The 17,643-nt window shown below is 41.2% G+C and overlaps 2 protein-coding genes across 2 annotated transcripts; both read right to left on the reverse strand.

Annotated features, from left to right (window-relative positions):
- Window positions 1–1,159: 1,159 nt before the first annotated feature.
- Window positions 1,160–12,337, reverse strand: spata6l (spermatogenesis associated 6-like). Its single transcript, XM_055228893.1, has 12 exons — window positions 12,157–12,337; window positions 11,514–11,651; window positions 11,390–11,438; window positions 11,280–11,321; window positions 10,927–11,051; window positions 10,113–10,208; window positions 9,802–10,014; window positions 8,985–9,075; window positions 3,933–3,979; window positions 3,713–3,804; window positions 1,802–1,895; window positions 1,160–1,228 (listed from the first exon to the last, which is right to left on the reverse strand). The coding sequence occupies exons 1-12, from the start codon at window positions 12,202–12,204 to the stop codon at window positions 1,160–1,162; spliced, it is 1,104 nt and encodes a 367-aa protein (XP_055084868.1). The 5' UTR covers window positions 12,205–12,337.
- Window positions 12,338–12,472: 135 nt separating this feature from the next.
- On the reverse strand, window positions 12,473–15,776 carry trmt10a (tRNA methyltransferase 10A). The gene is made up of 7 exons (XM_033983498.2): window positions 15,347–15,776; window positions 14,888–15,059; window positions 14,163–14,234; window positions 13,998–14,072; window positions 13,746–13,895; window positions 13,567–13,672; window positions 12,473–12,981 (listed from the first exon to the last, which is right to left on the reverse strand). The coding sequence occupies exons 1-7, from the start codon at window positions 15,529–15,531 to the stop codon at window positions 12,776–12,778; spliced, it is 966 nt and encodes a 321-aa protein (XP_033839389.1). The 5' UTR covers window positions 15,532–15,776; the 3' UTR covers window positions 12,473–12,775.
- Window positions 15,777–17,643: the final 1,867 nt, after the last annotated feature.

The raw sequence follows: 17,643 nt of genomic DNA on the forward strand, positions 1-17,643 counted from the left end.
TTTTTAAAGACACTTTTTTTCATCAAGGCATGTGTAAAAGATTTGGTGAACAGGGTTTAGAGACCTTTTTTAAAGTCCACCAAGTCCAGTGGAGGGGCCGGCTTATCTCCATGGAGATATTTTTTATTGAAAATGTTCAACAATATGGCATTTACCATATATTTCTCCTTGTAAATACAGGTGACACCTCCAGGCAAAGTCAGTTTTTTATCAATTAAAACTCAAGTGAGTGAATAAATGCAGACCCTGAACAAAATGTTACACAGAACACCTGTAAACATGTCCGTAATGGTGTGAATTCTGATGGGCTAATTCAACCTGTTTCCTTCTAGTCTATTACAATCTTTGAACACTTTTGTCACTGCAACCTCCGTGCACTTCTATTTCTGCATCTTCAATATATCACAATGTTCCTAACTTCCTCCCAGAGCCTGGGCCCAATCCCTCACAGACAGAGAGTGCAGCCATTTCTGTGATAAACGTCGGCAGTTTGCACCGAGCCACCTCGCCAAAGACACCATTTGCTTTTAATGACTTTTGGGGTGATTTAGCAGAGGACTTCACAATGTCAGTTCAGCAGTGACAATGCCCACAATACTACAATCCACATATATGGCATAACATTGTGTGTTGAATCTATTTTTTTGATTTAGTAGAACATTATTTTGACAGATGTATAAAACCTCTGCTATGACATAACCATACATTGATATACTCTTTTCTGAGCACATACAGTCACACCAGTAGAGTCTTGGCAAGATGATCTCTGCAAAGAATCAGATAAAATAATGCAAAATCGATGATACTAAAACTCATAATTTTTTTAAATCAATGTAACACAACAATTGCATTTTTTTCTTTGCAAGTTGGTTGGTTCTGAACATTTTCCCCTTTAGAATCATTACGTTTAATTTTATTTATTTATCAGAGGCAATGCACATAAAAACACTGACATAAACAAGAGGAAATATGTTTCAACCATTTGCACAAGAATATTTTTGTACTAGGCAGAATCATTTCAACGTAATGGTAAAAAAATGACTGCCAATCAATTCAACAAATAAAATACAAATTTCACTGTAAGTATCTGTGCAACAGATCTGATTTGTGGCTAAATTACAGGTTCATGTGACTTTGTACCTACTCGAACCGATGACTGCTATGTTGGCAGACCAGGAGAGATCGATCTTCTTGCCAAAACTTCATCTACTTCCACATTTGTGACTCCCTGGAAAGAAGAAACTTGTGTTCAAATGACATCACTATGTTCTTGAATCTTTAAAAGTTTCAAACTGAGTTGGAGGACAGTTCAGAATTCTAAAGAGGAATTTGCTGTTTAACTGTCAGATTCATGATTTGGTTAATATATCTAATTAATGGGCCTGTCCACATGAAACAAAAACAAATTTCATGATTTCACAAGAGTGTTTTTTTTCTTCATAATAGCTTCAAAAAGTGCTGCCAATATTCAACATCAAAATTTTTATTGTTGTCAGTAGAAGGATTAGTATGGCAAGTTTGTGACACCAGTCATTACCAAATAGTGTGAAGGTTCAACATTTGGATATTTCATTCAAAACTAGTGAAACTCCCACTAAATTTTATATAGGCCCTGCGCTCCAACTGAAATTATGACATGAACGTGAACACAACCTCTGGGATTGCATATGGAAATTAGCTTTAGCCAAATCTTGAGCAAAGCAGCCCTTTTATTTTATTAATATGTTTACACCTGTTAAAATAAACCAATAAACTATGAAATACTTACAAAGCTCAGTTTTTTGTATGACCAGTAACTTACATAGGCAAGTCGGTGTACAGCTTTAGGGGTAGTGAGAAGACCACGCACACGCCCTTGGACCTCCTCCCACATTATGTGAGAACTTGACGCAGATCTACAAAGAGAAACAAGAAAAATGAACGCAGATAAATCTAAGTCTTTGAACCTGCTAGGCCTGCAAATTCACTCCCATATACACACATGGACAAAATAGTTGGTACCCGTCGTTTAATGAAAGAAAAACTCACAATGGTCACAGAAACAACCTGAATCTGACAAAAGTAATAATAAATAAGCATTCTATAAAATGTAACCAATGAAAGTCAGATATTGCTTTTCAACCATGCTTCAACAGAAACATAAAAAAAATAAACTCATGAAACATGCCTGAACAAAAATGATGGTACCCTTAACGTAATATTTTGTTGCACAACCTTTTGAGGCAATCACTGCAATCAAACGATTCCTGTAACTGTCAATGAGACTTCTGTACCTCTCAGCAGGAATTTTGGCCCACTCCTCATGAGCAAACTGCTCCAGTTGTCTCAGGTTTGAAGGGTGCCTTTTCTAGACGGCATGTTTCAGCTCCTTCCAAATATGCTCAATAGGATTTAGATCAGAGCTCATACAAGGCCACTCAATAGTCCAATGTTTCCTCTTAGCCATTCTTGGGTGTTTTTAGCTGTGTGTTTTGGGTCATTGTCCTGTTGCAAAACCCATGACCTGCGACTGAGAGCAAGCTTTCTGACACTGGCCAGCACATTTCTCTCTAGAATCCCTTGAGTCTTGAGATTCAAGATACCCTGTGCCAAGCAGCAAAGCAGCCCCAGAACATAAGAGAGCCTCTTCCATGTTTCACAGTAGGGACAGTGCTCTTTTCTTGATATGCTTCATTTTTCCATCTGTGAACATAGAGCTGAATGTGCCAGATTAGAATTTGCCAAACTACATGTTGACAAGCCACAAAGTTTCTGAGAGACTGTTCTATGGACAGATGAGACAAAAATGGAACTTTTTGTCAAATTCTAATCTGGCTTTCTTATGATTTGTTTTCAACAATGATGTCCTCCTTGGTCGTCTCCCATTAAGTCCACTTTGGCTCAAACAATGACGGATGGTTTGATCTGACACTGATTTTCTTTGAGCTTGAAGTTCACCTTTAATTTCTTTACAAGTTTTTCTGGGCTCTTTTGTTATCATTTGATTTGTCATAAATTTTTTCCTACTGCGGCCACATCCAGGGAGGTTGACTACAGTCCCATGGATCTTAAATTTCTGAATAATATGTGCAACTGTAGTCACAGGAACATCAAGCTGCTTGGAGATGGTCTTTACCTTTAACATGCTTGGCTATAATTTTCTTTCTAATCTCCTGAAACAACTCTTTCCTTTGCTTCCTCTGGTTCATGTTGAGTGACCTGTAGCCCTATATATAGGCCCACTGACTGATTGCAAGATTGTAGACACCTGTGATTAGTTTTTAGTAGTAATTAGTGGACACACCTTGGATTAACATGTCTCTTTGGTCACATTATTTTCAGTCTTTTCTAGGGGTACCATCATTTTTGTCCAGGCCTGTTTCATGAGTTTATTTTTTAAGTATTTCTGTTGAAGCATGGTTGAGAGGCAATGTCTGACTTTTATTGGTTAAATTTCATAGAATTTTTATTTATTATTATTTTTGTCAGATTCAAGTTATTTCTGTGACCATTGTGAGTTTTCTTTCATTAACCGATGACGGGTACCAACAATTTTGTCCACGTGTGTAACTAAGTGCCCTCTGTATGCCAAAGTGGTCTTTGGATATGGGTTGAATCAGTTGTTGTTCTTTTTATCAAGCAACTTCAAGTTAAAAACAGTACAGCCACTTCCAGCACAATTGGCTTTTATAGAGTACATAAAATGATTACAAACTCATTTTAAAATGGATACCTTCTAGATGTAGCAGACAGGAGAGGAGGTGAAAGGTCAATGCTCTGGAATGAATCTTGTAGATTTAGGTCCCCATAGGCTGCCTCCTCAACCTATCAAATCAAGTGCAGTTGGAATAACAAAATAAAATATTTTAACAAAATTATTTATTTTTATTTATTTAATTAATTACATTGGACTTTTGGGTGAATGTGAAAATAAAGACAGAAAAGCTGCATACCTGACCATTAGAAAAGGACTGTCTGGGATCTGGTGATGCAAATCTCACTAAAACAGAAAACAGGCAGAATTTCAATTAAAGCAGGTCACATACACATAGTCATATAGCAATAAACAAGTTTTACAAGATGATTTGCGGACATTGTTTGGAAATATTGAAAGAATGTGACACTAGTAAAACTAACACATAAAATAAATCATTGTCTATTTAAAAAGCTCATCATTTCTGACAATAGTCTCAGTTAAAGGCATCAAACATTACCAGAGTTCAAATAAGGTTCATGACAGAGTTCAAATTTAGCTGGATATGAATAAACAAAATCAAAATGAAGTCTAAATTTGAAAATGAGGCTCCAGAACAATATCAAATCTTGTGAGAAGAAACAATTATTACAATGATTCTCGATTTTTGACACTATGACCAAACAAGTATTTGGTCAAACTTCCTGAACTTAAATCAAAATAAAACTGAGATTGTGTTTTTTGGTCAAACTAACCCACTGCTTGGGCATGACAATGTGATTGGTCCTTTGTCCTCTTATTGTTGCCGTGTAGTGAGGAATCTTGAGATGATTGTGGACTCTGTGTTCAAACTGGACAAGCACATTAGCTCTGTGATAAATTCCAGCTTCTTTCAGTTGAGGTTTGTTCCCAAAGTAAAGCCTTACCTTCCACAGTCAGATTTTGCAAGAGCTATCCACGTGTTTGTAACATTGCGCCTGGATTATTGTAATAGTTTGTATGTGGGGCTGGACCAGGGCTTTCTGCAGGGAAAATGTCTAGAACGCTCCGAAATGTCTAGAATGCTGCAGCTCGTCTGTTCACAAAAACTAAAAGACAACAGAACATCATGCCTGCGCTGTGCAACCTGCACTGGCTCCCCATTTCAAATATCTGCATTCTATGCATTCTGCATATTTGAGAGAGCTACTGGAGACCTATACTCCACCCAGGGCCCTGAGGTCAGCTGACCAACTTCTGTTAGCTGTGTCCAGGGTCAGGCTCAAAACCATAGGAGACAGAGCCATTGCCTGTGGCAGTGAACTATTATGGAACAGCCTCCCTCTGCCTGTTAGATCCTCTCAGTCTGTAGAGCAGTTTAAGACCAGACTAAAAACGCACCTCTTCTCCCTGGCATTTAGTTGTAGGTAGGCAGGATATCTTGGTGTTTTATTGTTTTTTTTGCCTGTGTGTCGTATTTTATGTATATTTGTTTTTCTTGTTGTTTATGTGAAGTACTTTGGGCAGCTTAAGTTGTATTTTAAATTAATTGAAATATAAATTGAACTGAATTGAACTGTAAAATTCTTAACTCAGTTTCACCCACATTGCCTAATAATCCATCCATCCATCCATTTTCTTCCGCTTATCCGGGTCGCGGGGGCAGCAGTCTAAGCAGGGACTCCCAGACTTCCCTCACCCCGGACACGTCCTCCAGCTCCTCCGGTGGGACCCCAAGGCGTTCCCAGGCCAGCCGAGAGACATAGTCCCTCCAGCGTGTCCTCGGTCTTCCCCGGGGCCTCCTCCCGGTGGGACATGCCCAGAACACCTCCCTAGGGAAGCGTCCAGGAGGCCACCTCAAATGGTTCCTCTCAACGTGTAGTAGCAGCGGCTCTACTCCGAGCTCCTCCAGTGTGACCAAGCTCCTCACCCTATCCCTAAGGGTGTGCCCGGCCACCCTGTGGAGGAAACCCATTTTGGCCACTTGTATCCGCGACCTTGTCCTTTCGATCATTACCCAGAGCTCATGACCATAGGTGAGGGTAGGAACATAGATTGACCGGTAAATCGAGAGCTTTGCCTTTGGGCTCAGCTCCTTCTTTACCACAACGGACCGATACAGCGACCGCATCACTGCAGACGCTGCACCGATCCGCCTGTCAATCTCACGCTCCATCCTTCCCTCACTTGTGAACAAGACCCCGAGATACTTGAACTCCTCCACTTGAGGCAGAGACTCACCACCCACCCGGAGAGGGCAAACCACCTTTTTCCGGTCGAGAACCATGACCTCGGATTTGGAGGAGCTGATTCTCATCCCAGCCGCTTCACACTCAGCTGCAAACCGCCCCAGTGCCTGCTGCAGGTCCTGGTTCGAAGAAGCCATCAGGACAACATCATCTGCAAACAGCAGAGATGAAATCCTGTGGTTCCCAAACCAGACCCCCTCCGGCCCCTGGCTGCACCTAGAAATTCTGTCCATAAATATAATGAACAGAACCAGTGATAAAGGGCAGCCCTGGCGGAGTCCAACATGCACCGGGAACAGGTCTGACTTACTGCCGGCAATGCGAACACAGCTCCTGCTCCGGTCATACAGGGACCGGACAGCCCTTAGCAAAGAGCCCCGGACCCCATACTCCCAGAGCACCCCCCAAAGGACACCACGAGGGGACACGGTCAAATGCCTTCTCCAGATCCCCAAAACACATGTGGACTGGTTGGGCATACTCCCATGAACCCTCAAGGACCCGATGGAGAGTATAAAGCTGGTCCAGTGTTCCGCGACCAGGACGAAAACCACACTGCTCCTCCTGAATCCGAGGTTCGACTATCAGTCGGATTCTCCTCTCCAATACCCTGGAATAGACCTTACCAGGAAGGCTGAGGAGTGTGATTCCCCTGTAATTGGAACACACCCTCCGGTCCCCCTTCTTATACAGAGGGACCACCACCCCGGTCTGCCATTCCACAGGTACTGTCCCCGACCGCCACGCGATGTTGCAGAGACGTGTCAGCCAAGACAGCCCCACAACATCCAGAGACTTGAGGTACTCAGGACGGATCTCATCCACCCCCGGAGCCTTGCCACCGAGGAGCTTGCCAACCACCTCAGTGACTTCAGCCAGGGTGATTGACGAGTCTGCCTCCGGGTCCCCAGTTTCTGCTTCCTCCTCGGAAGACGTGACAGTGGGATTGACGAGATCCTCAAAGTATTCCTTCCACCACCCGACAACATCCCCAGTCGAGGTCAGAAGCTCTCCACCCGCACTGTAAACAGTGTTGGTGAAGCACTGCTTCCCCCTCCTGAGGCGTCGGACAGTTTGCCAGAATTTCTTTGAGGCCGTCTGATAGTCCTCCTCCATGGCCTCCCCGAACTCCTCCCAACCCCGAGTTTTTGCCTCTGTGACTGCACGAGCCGCGGCACGCTTGGCCCGCCGGTACTCTTCAGCTGCCTCAGGAGTCCCACGAGCCAACAAGGCTCGATAGGACTCCTTCTTCAGCTTGACGGCATCCCTTACTTCCGGTGTCCACCACCGGGTTCGGGGATTGCCGCCGCGTCAAGCACCGCAGACATTACGACCACAACTATGAGCAGCCGCATCGACAATAGAGATGGAGAACATGGCCCACTCAGAGTCCATGTCCCCAGCCTCCCCCGGGATCAAGGAGAAGCTCTCCCGGAGGTGGGAGTTGAAGACCCCTCTGACAGAGGGCTCCGCCAGATGTTCCCAGCAGACCCTCACGATGCACTTGGGCCTGCCAGGTCTGTCCGGCTTCCTCCTCCGCCAGCGGATCCAACTCACCACCAGGTGGTGATCAGTTGACAGCTCAGCCCCTCTCTTCACCCGAGTGTCCAAGACACGCGGTCGGAGGTCAGATGACACGACAACAAAGTCAATCATTGACCTCCGACCTAGAGTGTCCTGGTGCCACGTGCACCGATGGACACCCTTGTGCTCGAACATGGTGTTTGTTATGGACAAACTGTGACTAGCACAGAAGTCCAATAACAAAACACCACTCGGGTTCAGATCAGGGAGGCCGTTCTTCCCAATCACGCCCTCCAAGTGTCACTGTCATTATCCACATGGGCATTGAAGTCCCCCAGGAGAACAACGGAATCCCCAGTTGGTGCACTGTCTAGTACCCCTCCCAGGGACTCCAAGAAGGCCGGGTACTCTGCACTGCTGTTTGGCCCGTAGGCCAACACAACAGTGAGAGACCTGTCCCTGACCCGGAGGCGCAGGCGCAGACCCTCTCGTTCACCGGGGTGAACTCCAACACGTGGCGGCTGAGCTGTGGGGCAATGAGCAAGCCCACACCAGCTCGCTGCCGCTCCCCGCGGGCAATGCCAGAGAAGTGGAGAGTTCAACCCCTCTCAAGAAGTTGGGTTCCAGAGCCCAAGCTGTGCGTGGAGGTGAGGCTGACTATATCTAGCCGGTAACGCTCAACCTCCCGCACAAGCTCAGGCTCCTTCCCCCCCAGGGAGGTGACATTCCATGTCCCCAGAGCTAGTCTCCATGTCCGGAGATCTGGTCGTCGAGGTCCCCGCCTTCGACTGCCGCCCAGATCTCTCTGCACCCGCCCCTCATGGCTCCTCTCGCAGGTGGTGGGTCCACGGGAGGACGGCCCCACGTCGTTTCTTCGGGCTGGGCCCGGCCAGGCCCTGTGGGGAAAGGCCCGACCACCAGGCACTTGCTGCCGAGCACCCACCCCAGGCCTGGCTCCAGGGTGGGGCCCCGGTAAAGCCAGTCCAGGCGACGTAAACGGCCTTGATGTTTTTTCCTTCATGATGGGCTTCTGAACCGCTCTTAGTCAGACCCGTCTCCCAGGACCTGTTTGCCATGGGTGACCCTACCAGGGGCATGAAGCCCCCGACAACATAGCTCCCAGGATCATTCGGGTGCTCAAACCCCTCCACCACGTTAAGGTGGGGGTTCGGGGAGGGGCCTAATAATGCCTAATAATACCCAATGCTTTTTAGTAATAAAGTAACGTTAATGTGTAAAAAAAAAGTAATATTTTTTATTTTATCTAATTGTTTATATCCATGGGTTTTAGAATGATGAAAAAGTAGGATCACTGCCATAACAATAAACAATTTTAAGCAAAATATTACTGATATATCTTTTGAATGTGAAAAAGTCACAGTTTTGCATATCACAGTAGGCTAAAACCCAAGAATATATTGAATCTATATTTATTTTTCTTATAAAATGGTCACAGTTATCATATTACAGTTCAATCACAATCATGTGGTCAATCATTTATTATCAATTAACAGATTAATCTCAATATCTCTATGTGATATTTGAATATGCCCATGCACCTGTAGAGGGAGACCTGCTCACTGTTAGACTGGCGAGTCTTGATGTCAGATGGGGTGATGCAGATCTGGCTCCAGCCCTTGAGGACAGCCCCTGTTAACATGGCACAGAGCATGGTCAATGAGTTTAAGAGTTACTGAGTGAATTTATAGTTCTTCAACACATTGTATAAAGGAAATAAGGTCTAAAGGAAATAAAGCAATAATGTATTATTGTATTCTAATAAGTGCAATAATTTGGAGATTTATAGTATGCATAAAGGAATTTTTAGTCTAACTATCAAATCAATTAATTTAAATGAACACTATGTAACTTTTTGGGTGGTGAATCTAACATGCATTTATTCAATTATGGGTATTTATATTAAAAACATACACTCTTACAGTGAGCGGGGTGGTCATCTTTCCTGCTTGTTTTTATGGAGATAGATAATTTAATGCCATACAGTGGAACATACAACCACAACAAAGTATCTCCATGGACAAGGAGAGAGATTTTGTTCTACATGAAAAGCTACATAGCACACCTGTAAGTACTAACAAAAAACACCTGGGTGGGTAGCCTATAGCATTACGAATAGGTTTGAGGCTGAACAAGTTGAATAGGTTAGGTTAACATGTAGACAAGTTGAATAAGTGGTCTATGTATCCTACATATCATTGCATGATATATCAAAGCATTAATAAACACAAAACTGAACATATGGCACATTCTGATTTCCCCATAGTGTTTTCAAATGAAGATGATAAACAGTGTATTATGAAAAGCAAAGAAATTAGAAAAGCTCTATTGCTCCTGCTGGTGTACGGTGGTACTTACATGCTGTGGACTGCTGGCTGGATCCTGGTCTGAGTCCAGGCTGAGATGGGCTAGGCGTTGGTTATTGCTGCCCCTCACAGGAGACACGGAGCGGGCCCTGGATATGCCCTGGTCCTCCCTGGCACTTCTTCTTCTGCCCACACTGCAAGGCCTTCTTTGAGGGGAGGAGATCCTGGGACAGCTACAGCGCCTTGGCCGCCTCATAAATGGCCTCTGAATGAAAAAAACAAACAAAAACTGTCAACTATTCTGTGCTGGTTTCTCATAATAATATTATAATAAATCTTAACATGGCCATTTTAAATAGTTACCAAGGGTACATTTGGGTAATCAATGATTTCTGCATTCACTGCACACTCAAAGATGGTTGTTGCAGTTGAGAATTCCAATCTTGGACAAATAATACCCTGTCAAAAATATTAAGCATAATATTGCTTTATTTAAATGAGCATTATGTAACTTTTCAGGTTGAGAGTCTGTCACCATGGAGATGTTATTTCTTTGCCTGTTATTTTCCACAGTATGGTGTTAAACTTATTTCACATTTATTAAAATATGGGTATTTATAGAACTTAAAAAAAATAAAAAAATTAAAATAAAATAATAATAATAATATGTGTGTTTCAAAACATCCAAGGGCACTGTACAGACAAAATTAAAACCATAAAAACAGGTGGAAAAAAAAACACATGCACAATACAATGTAAAACTGGACGACAATGTGATTAGTTATGTGGTGTAGGATTGTCTGAACAGGTAAGTTTTGAGTTGTGATTTGAAGAGAGGAGGGGAGCAGAGGTCAGGTGGGAATGACTTCCAGAGCTGGGGAGCAGAGTGGCTGAAGGCTCTGCCATCCATGGTGATGAGTTGGGCAGAGGGAACAGAGAGCTGGAGAGAGGAGGAGGAGCCAGGAGAGTGAGAGGGACTGGCAATGTGGAGGAGATAATATATTATATAATAATATGTCTGCTGGTGGTGTCTCCTGCTTGTCTCTATGTAGATAAATAATACCATACTGTCAAACATTCAAGGCATTAACATCTCCAGTGAAAACATTACATTATGCACTATTAGTTAACATAACATCCAAATACATTGAATAGATGACAAATATACTGGACTCACAGGAAAATTCTGTGATCGTGTCATCAAAATCTCCTGCTCAGTTCCAGAAAATGGAGGAACTAGTTTTGGTTCTGGGAAGAGGAATCTGCGAGCATCATTTGTGTAGTAGGCCAAAGTCATTCCCACTGTCAGAAAGCAATAAACAAAACTTGTATAATGTTTACATTTTTAGATCAAGCAATATGGTGAAACGTAACACTTAACTAAAGGTACACAACCTTTTTTCAACATAGAGAAATGAAAAATGCAGTGAAGAATGTCTGACTTAATAAAGTTTTGGTATGCTTGTTTTTGTGTGTATCCTAAGCAATATACAAGTTTATTTACCCATTATTGCTCATAATAATACTAACCTGGTGGTATGAGTTGCATAAGTTCAGTTCGGACTGTCTCATCTGAAAGAACAAAGTTAATGTTGATTAAAATACAAGCAAAAGGATAGGCCCAAGATTAAGTGCCTTACATTCAAGCATCACTGCAATATCTCCAGGGTCAACTGCATATCTGAAAATCTGACCAAACAAAACAACAAAATTTTACAAATTGCAAGCAAAAACTAAACAAAATTGTACATTATATGGACTTGCCTTTTCAAAAGTCATCTTTTCGTGAAACAGCAGAGGGAACACAGCTGGGAGGCACTGGGTCTGTCTGAACTGTCCCATGAAGCACACACTGAGGTAGATGTCTTCACACGCCATGAGACGAACTCCAGGACATGACACCTGACAAAGAAAAGTAATAATGTTAGATCAGCAGTCTACGCAACTGCATTTCTACTGTAGAGCAGCAGGGGGAGATAAAGAGATACACATGTATCTGGTTTGCCCTGCTTGTAATTTCACGGGAAAGCTGTTGGGACAGTGGAGTCTAGTTGAGTTTTTATTTTGATATCGAACAAACATTGCATAAATATACATTTACAATTTTATATATATACACACCCACACATATATATATAAACAGAATTGGAAGCTACTCTTTGCAGTGCATAAAACTCCATAGCTAAGAAAAAATGTTTCTACAGTTAAAAAAAATATATATCAGGTCAACAACAGACTAGTGCAAACAAATCTTGGCTCATAAATAATGTTAAAAGAAACCAGTATCAACATAATAATGGCGATGTACTCTTGACTTTGACGTCTTGCTTTTACACTTCTGCAGCTTAAAGGCACAAAATGTCTTCACCATTATTTATAAATTGCAAAGATTGAAAATGCATCTTACCCCCCGAATATTTATTTCCACCAGCACTTTGAGGGCTTTTCGAGACATTGTGCTATTCTGTAGAGTAATATATTCTTCTATTAACTCTGCCAGTGCACAGCGTCACCTTACTCCCGTTACCAAGGATACCACAACTTCCGGCTGCACAAGTGACCCACCATCGCGTGTTGCAGTCCTCCTGAGTGATGATCATCGTAAATACAAGACAAGTTCATGGAAAAAAAAAAAACAAGAAATATCTAGTTATCTTGGCTTAAGCTTAACTTGAAAAAACAAACAAACAAACAATGCGAAACTGTTGCAAGCCCTTTGTAGTGTATGCCTCATTTTATTCTGATAACTAATGTTCATATAAATTGAAAATAACCCCCTATAATGATCTGAAAATAAATAATAACACAAAATATTGAACAACATTTTATGCAATTCGCTTATTCAACTGAGCATCAAACAGAATGTGAATGTGAATTGATTTGTTTTTTCCAATAATCGAGTAGTTGCTCAGGTCAAACTTTTAAAATAAATAATAGTGTAAAAAATAAAGTTCAACTTAACAAAGGCATCAATCTTCTTAATTTAACCCAAAATGCTTCAAAGTCCACTTCTTTTGTTCCTTTGGTTAACTCGATGTGTCCTCTCCATTTTTCCCCATCTGTGGTGGTGCCTGTTCATCTGAATCAAAATCTGATTCTTGCTCCTCTTCCTCCTCTTGGTCCTGGGCTCCATCCTGGTCCAGAGCCACAGCTCCCTTTCTCTGTGGTAGGACCGTAAAGAAGGCGTCCTGCCAATTACCCTTCTCCAAATATGCCAGGATTATCTCAAACACTGCAATGTTAAGAAGATACAGATCATCTTTGTTTTACCATGTATGGTTAAAAGAATTGATGACTGGATTAAAATGGCTTTTTTTTTTTTTTTTTTTTTTTTACCAGATTATCAGCCTTTATAGGTTCTAATTAACACATTTTGGTAGAGCGCTTACTTAAATGTTATAGTGAAAGTTGCAGATCATATGAGCAAGAGCACACATGCATGCACAATTCTGCATCACAACCAAGTAACTTTTCTTGTGCATGTTCCACCACCTGCTTGTTTCCATGGAGATCGTATTGTTTTGTCTGAAATGTTTCACAGTGATGATTTTTTGTGTGTGTGCAAACATAATACCTAGAAAAACATGTATTTTTATGGTAAGTGTGGTTGTCTCTCCACATTTCAGACCTGTACCTGACATCTGCACCTGATGTCACTTGCTTGTCTCCATAAAGGTAGAAGAGTTTAATGCCATATGGTGGAACATTCAAAACATAACAATAACATCTACATGAAGACAAGCAGATCACATACCCTCCACCAGAAAAGAAAAGCGCAGATTTATGTCTGTGCTTTATTTTCGGACTAGTGTCATACCATGGTTGACAGCCAGGACTTTGCGACTGTTCATCTTTACAAAACTGCTGAGTGGAAGCTGCGCATGAGCAATCCCTAGCTCTTTTGCCTTCTCAAAAGTAATACCCTGGAAATTAAAATAAATATCAGTAAGGTTTGTTGTACTCCTATCAAACCAAAACGACCTAAGATAGTCAAACCTTATGGTGGTTGTGGTCCACCAGGCCTCCTATGACGTAGGCCTTGTTTTGGTCCAGTTCTGTCAGCACATTTGGAGAGTCTGAAGTGAGGTAAACCAGGTCCTCTTTGGCCACAACTTCACTGTAATGCTCTGTTTTGAAAGAGATATCCTACTCACAGGAAAAAAAAAACCCACAAATGCTTATGACTATGCAAAAAAAAAGTATTTTTAATGGCAAAAAATGGTTTGTCATTTTTGGTTTATGTCTCACCTTCCAGTTAACCCATCCTTTGTCCTTTTCATCCATGCTCTGTTTCAGCTGTCCACCCAAGCTTGTCACTATGAACTGATGAAGTGAGAGTATACATTACATCACATACAACGATAACTTGCTGTCTATGTTGGATTTTCAATGTCAAGTTAAGTGGAAATTAACCTGGACTGGAAATGGGGCTCTTCTGTTTGTTGCGTAACACCGCTGGATCTGTTTGTGAAGTTTTCTAACATCCTGAAAAAAGCAAAAGAACGCAAACATAAATGTGACTTTAGTGTTTACAGTGGTAGTTGGACTTCACTGTATAAAAACAAATATTACTAAAACTCAATTTGTGAAAATGTAATATAATTTTCCACAATTTACTTAGATCACTGCTCTAACAGTTATAATTACTATAACTGTTTAGTAACAGGTTTAAATGCTTGGATTACAAAACTGGGGAGAAAACATATTTTTAGTTTATTTCAGAATACTGAATACTTCCATTAAAATGCATTTTGCAATGTAACCCTTTACATGGTCCAGTCAGTGTAGTGTATTCTGAATACTTGGAATTTCTTCATATCGAGTTGCATTATGTTGTAATGCAACATAGAATTAAAACGTAACATAGGATTAAACATAAGATTAAACATAGGATTAAAGTTGGTTGCTCCATTTGTTCTGCGTTTTGATCATTAATTACTAATATTGTGTATTTCAAAGCCTAAATTTCATGATAACATATCAAAATGTATTCCTTTTATTTTAGGAAAGAATGGCTGTAATTTTTTCAGTCATACCATACCAATACTGTCTGATTATTCTCACCCAACTAGATAATGTTATCAAGATTTTGTATTGAAACTATTACATACACTAAAATTCATAATTTGTGGTTGTACCTTCAAATGCATCAAGCTATCAAAGCTGCAGTCCACCACTAGCCTGACAGAGCTGAGGGTCACCACTTTCCGAAGCCTTTTCCTTGGATTTCGGTCAATCTCTGTCCTCTCCTCATCCTGGTTGTTTTGCCTTTGGAGCCGACGCTGCTGCTTTCTGTCCTTTCTTTTTTGTCTGCAATACAGATCAGCCAGAAGTAAATACAAAAATTCAGCCTTTCAGCTGCTAATGATGAATGACTGCAGATGGCACTGATTATATATTTTTTTATATTATTGCAGCTGGATCAGTCAGATGCCAAACTGTATTTTGTTGACAACTAGAAAAGACAATAAATCTTTTATATCAAATGTCTTCTCCAAGAAAAAAAAATCATTCCATAATCTCATTACTACATAATAAGCAGAGGTTAAATACTTGCAATATTATGTACAGAAAACGGTAAATGTATTACAACTTACTTTCGCAGTTCTCTCTCTTCTTCCCATTTCTTTTGCCTCAGAAGTTTTTTTCTTTGCCTTTTAGACAGACTTTGGGTCTCTGTGGATTCCTCTGAGTTTTTATTTGTTTCTACCGTGCTTTCACTGTCACCCGCCTGCTCCTTATTTTCACACGGTGAAACAATATTCACATTTTCATTAGCCATGATGTCTTGTATTGCTGTCAGAGGGCTGTTGGGGTTAGCTTGTTAGCTTTGCAAGAAAAAAGTAATAAAAAGCACCTACTCCAGTTTCCTCTTGTATCGAAGACGATTTAGAGAATGTCCGATTCTGTGAGGACGCAGATGGTGCAAAAACAAAATCAAGAAAGAAAAAACAGGATAAAACCATAGACTGTGTGAAGAAGTTGTTTAAACTGGAAACTCTGCACATGTTAGCGGCGGCGCTTCTAAATGACGTCATACACCAGCAGACAAAAAAAGCCTTCCTCAACCACGGTATAAGTATCCATGACCTCAATATGAGCAAAATTCCCCCTTCAAATATAGAGAATTTCAGGACATATTAAAAGCAATCCCCTCAGGAAGTCATCTTCTAATCAAATCATTTAAAATATCAAAATATAGTAATTCTGTATCCGAATTGAAAACAGAATCAGTGAAACTAACTAAAAATTTACAAATACATTCATAAGGAAGTCAATAACAAGTCATAATGAAGTCTTGCCAAAAAGGAAAGCCTTTTGGAACTCTCAAATTTTGTAAAGAAATTGGGGAAAAAAACTTGGATATCCCCAAACTACGGCGGCGTAGAACTGCCATTTTGTATTTAAATTAAAATAAGCAGCATCAAGAAATTACGCAATACTTATGTCGAAATTACGTGATAGTTTCAGGAAATTACATGATAGTTTCATGTTAAAACGTGACACGAAATTATCGTGAACATTTGTGATAAGAAATGATCATGAAATAACGTGAATGAGTCCAGGTTTAGTCGTGATTTAGAGAAGAGTTCATCATGGAAGTCATAGCTCTGTTTGCAGATACACTGATCATATAACGCGGCACTGCTCTTGTGTACCCGCAGTCCACTCAAGGATTTGTACCTGTGCACCGTGTGGAAATGTTCGATGCTGATGTGACGGCACACTGAAAGTTTGAACCTAATTTTCGTGAGCCCCTCCCTGATGTAACTAACTACTCTCCAGCAATGCACTTGTGTCAACTGTGTCCAAACTAAAACTCAAGACCAGCCATAAAGTACAGCAAACTTGTGAATGTTCTAAAAAATTTGAAAAAATAAATACATCCACACAAGTCGTATGAATAACGATGTGCAAAGTGTCCACAGTGAACCAAAAAAGCCCCACTCTCTGCAGCGAGTCACCTGCAGAGACTAGCCGGTGAGGGGCAGCCTGTCTAGCAGCCTCAGGGAGTGATCACCTCTGAGACTCTGACAACTCAGTCTCAGAAAGGGGGACCCTAACCAGCAGACAGCCCATCCACAGTCTTATGCCCGGAGCCTTTCACCTATTTGCGGCTCTGCGTCTTCGTAGTGCCTGGTGCTCGATGCGCAGGCTCTGGGAAGATGAAATTTGCTGGATAATGGTGTAGCAGCGTCCCCCCCCCCAAATATTTTTATTAGGGACATCGACTGAAAAACAAATCACATTAGAATACAACCTAGATGTCCCCCCCCCCCCTTTTTTTTTTTTTAACAAACACACAAGTATAGTGCGGCAGAGCTGCACACAGCACAAGTACATAAACATATAAACAACACCCCCACTGCACAAGTGCCAAAACACAAAAAAAATAAAATAAATAAATAATAATAATAATAATAATAAATTAAAATCAACATCCCCATCCCACCCCATCTCAGCCCAACATACAAAGCGCACAACACCAATCAACCATTCCCAAACAATACAATACAAACATCACAAAAGCTAGGGACCGGCACACATTCATATCGACAACACCTGCAAATTTGTTAGCAGCGGTTTTAACAGGTCCCTCCAGGGGGAAAACATGAACCAGCACAAAATCAGCCTCATTTTGATTTATGCTTCTACTCGGCACCTTTACGCACGGAGGATGGATTACTCCGTGACAATGACAGCAGAGGAGCATCAGACTGAAGTTGGATCAGAATGACGATACACAGGCTGCTTGAGTAGGTGTCATTAAACTTATAATTTATTTACTGAAGGTGTAGACTTTGGTCAACAACAGAGAGCTGCTTTTTGCTCGGTTCCTCATTTTACATATCATGTGATTTCATGATAATTTCTTATCATGAATGATAAGAAA

This window comes from Periophthalmus magnuspinnatus, chromosome 18, assembly GCF_009829125.3.
Source record: "Periophthalmus magnuspinnatus isolate fPerMag1 chromosome 18, fPerMag1.2.pri, whole genome shotgun sequence".
NCBI classification, from domain to species: domain Eukaryota; kingdom Metazoa; phylum Chordata; class Actinopteri; order Gobiiformes; family Gobiidae; genus Periophthalmus; species Periophthalmus magnuspinnatus.

Excerpts from the sequence above, each read along its gene's own strand:
- trmt10a (XM_033983498.2), bottom strand. The coding sequence starts at position 15,531 with ATGGCTAATGAAAATGTGAATATTGTTTCACCGTGTGAAAATAAGGAG. Across the intron at positions 14,235-14,887 it reads ATAGCTTGATGCATTTGAAG|GATGTTAGAAAACTTCACAA; the intron begins GTACAACCACAA and ends TGCTTTTTTCAG. Across the intron at positions 12,982-13,566 it reads AGTCCTGGCTGTCAACCATG|TGTTTGAGATAATCCTGGCA; the intron begins GTATGACACTAG and ends TTAACATTGCAG.
- spata6l (XM_055228893.1), bottom strand. The coding sequence starts at position 12,204 with ATGTCTCGAAAAGCCCTCAAAGTGCTGGTGGAAATAAATATTCGGGGG. Across the intron at positions 10,209-10,926 it reads CACGATCACAGAATTTTCCT|GGTATTATTTGTCCAAGATT; the intron begins GTGAGTCCAGTA and ends TATTTTTGACAG. Across the intron at positions 9,076-9,801 it reads CAGCCAGCAGTCCACAGCAT|GGGCTGTCCTCAAGGGCTGG; the intron begins GTAAGTACCACC and ends CCATGTTAACAG.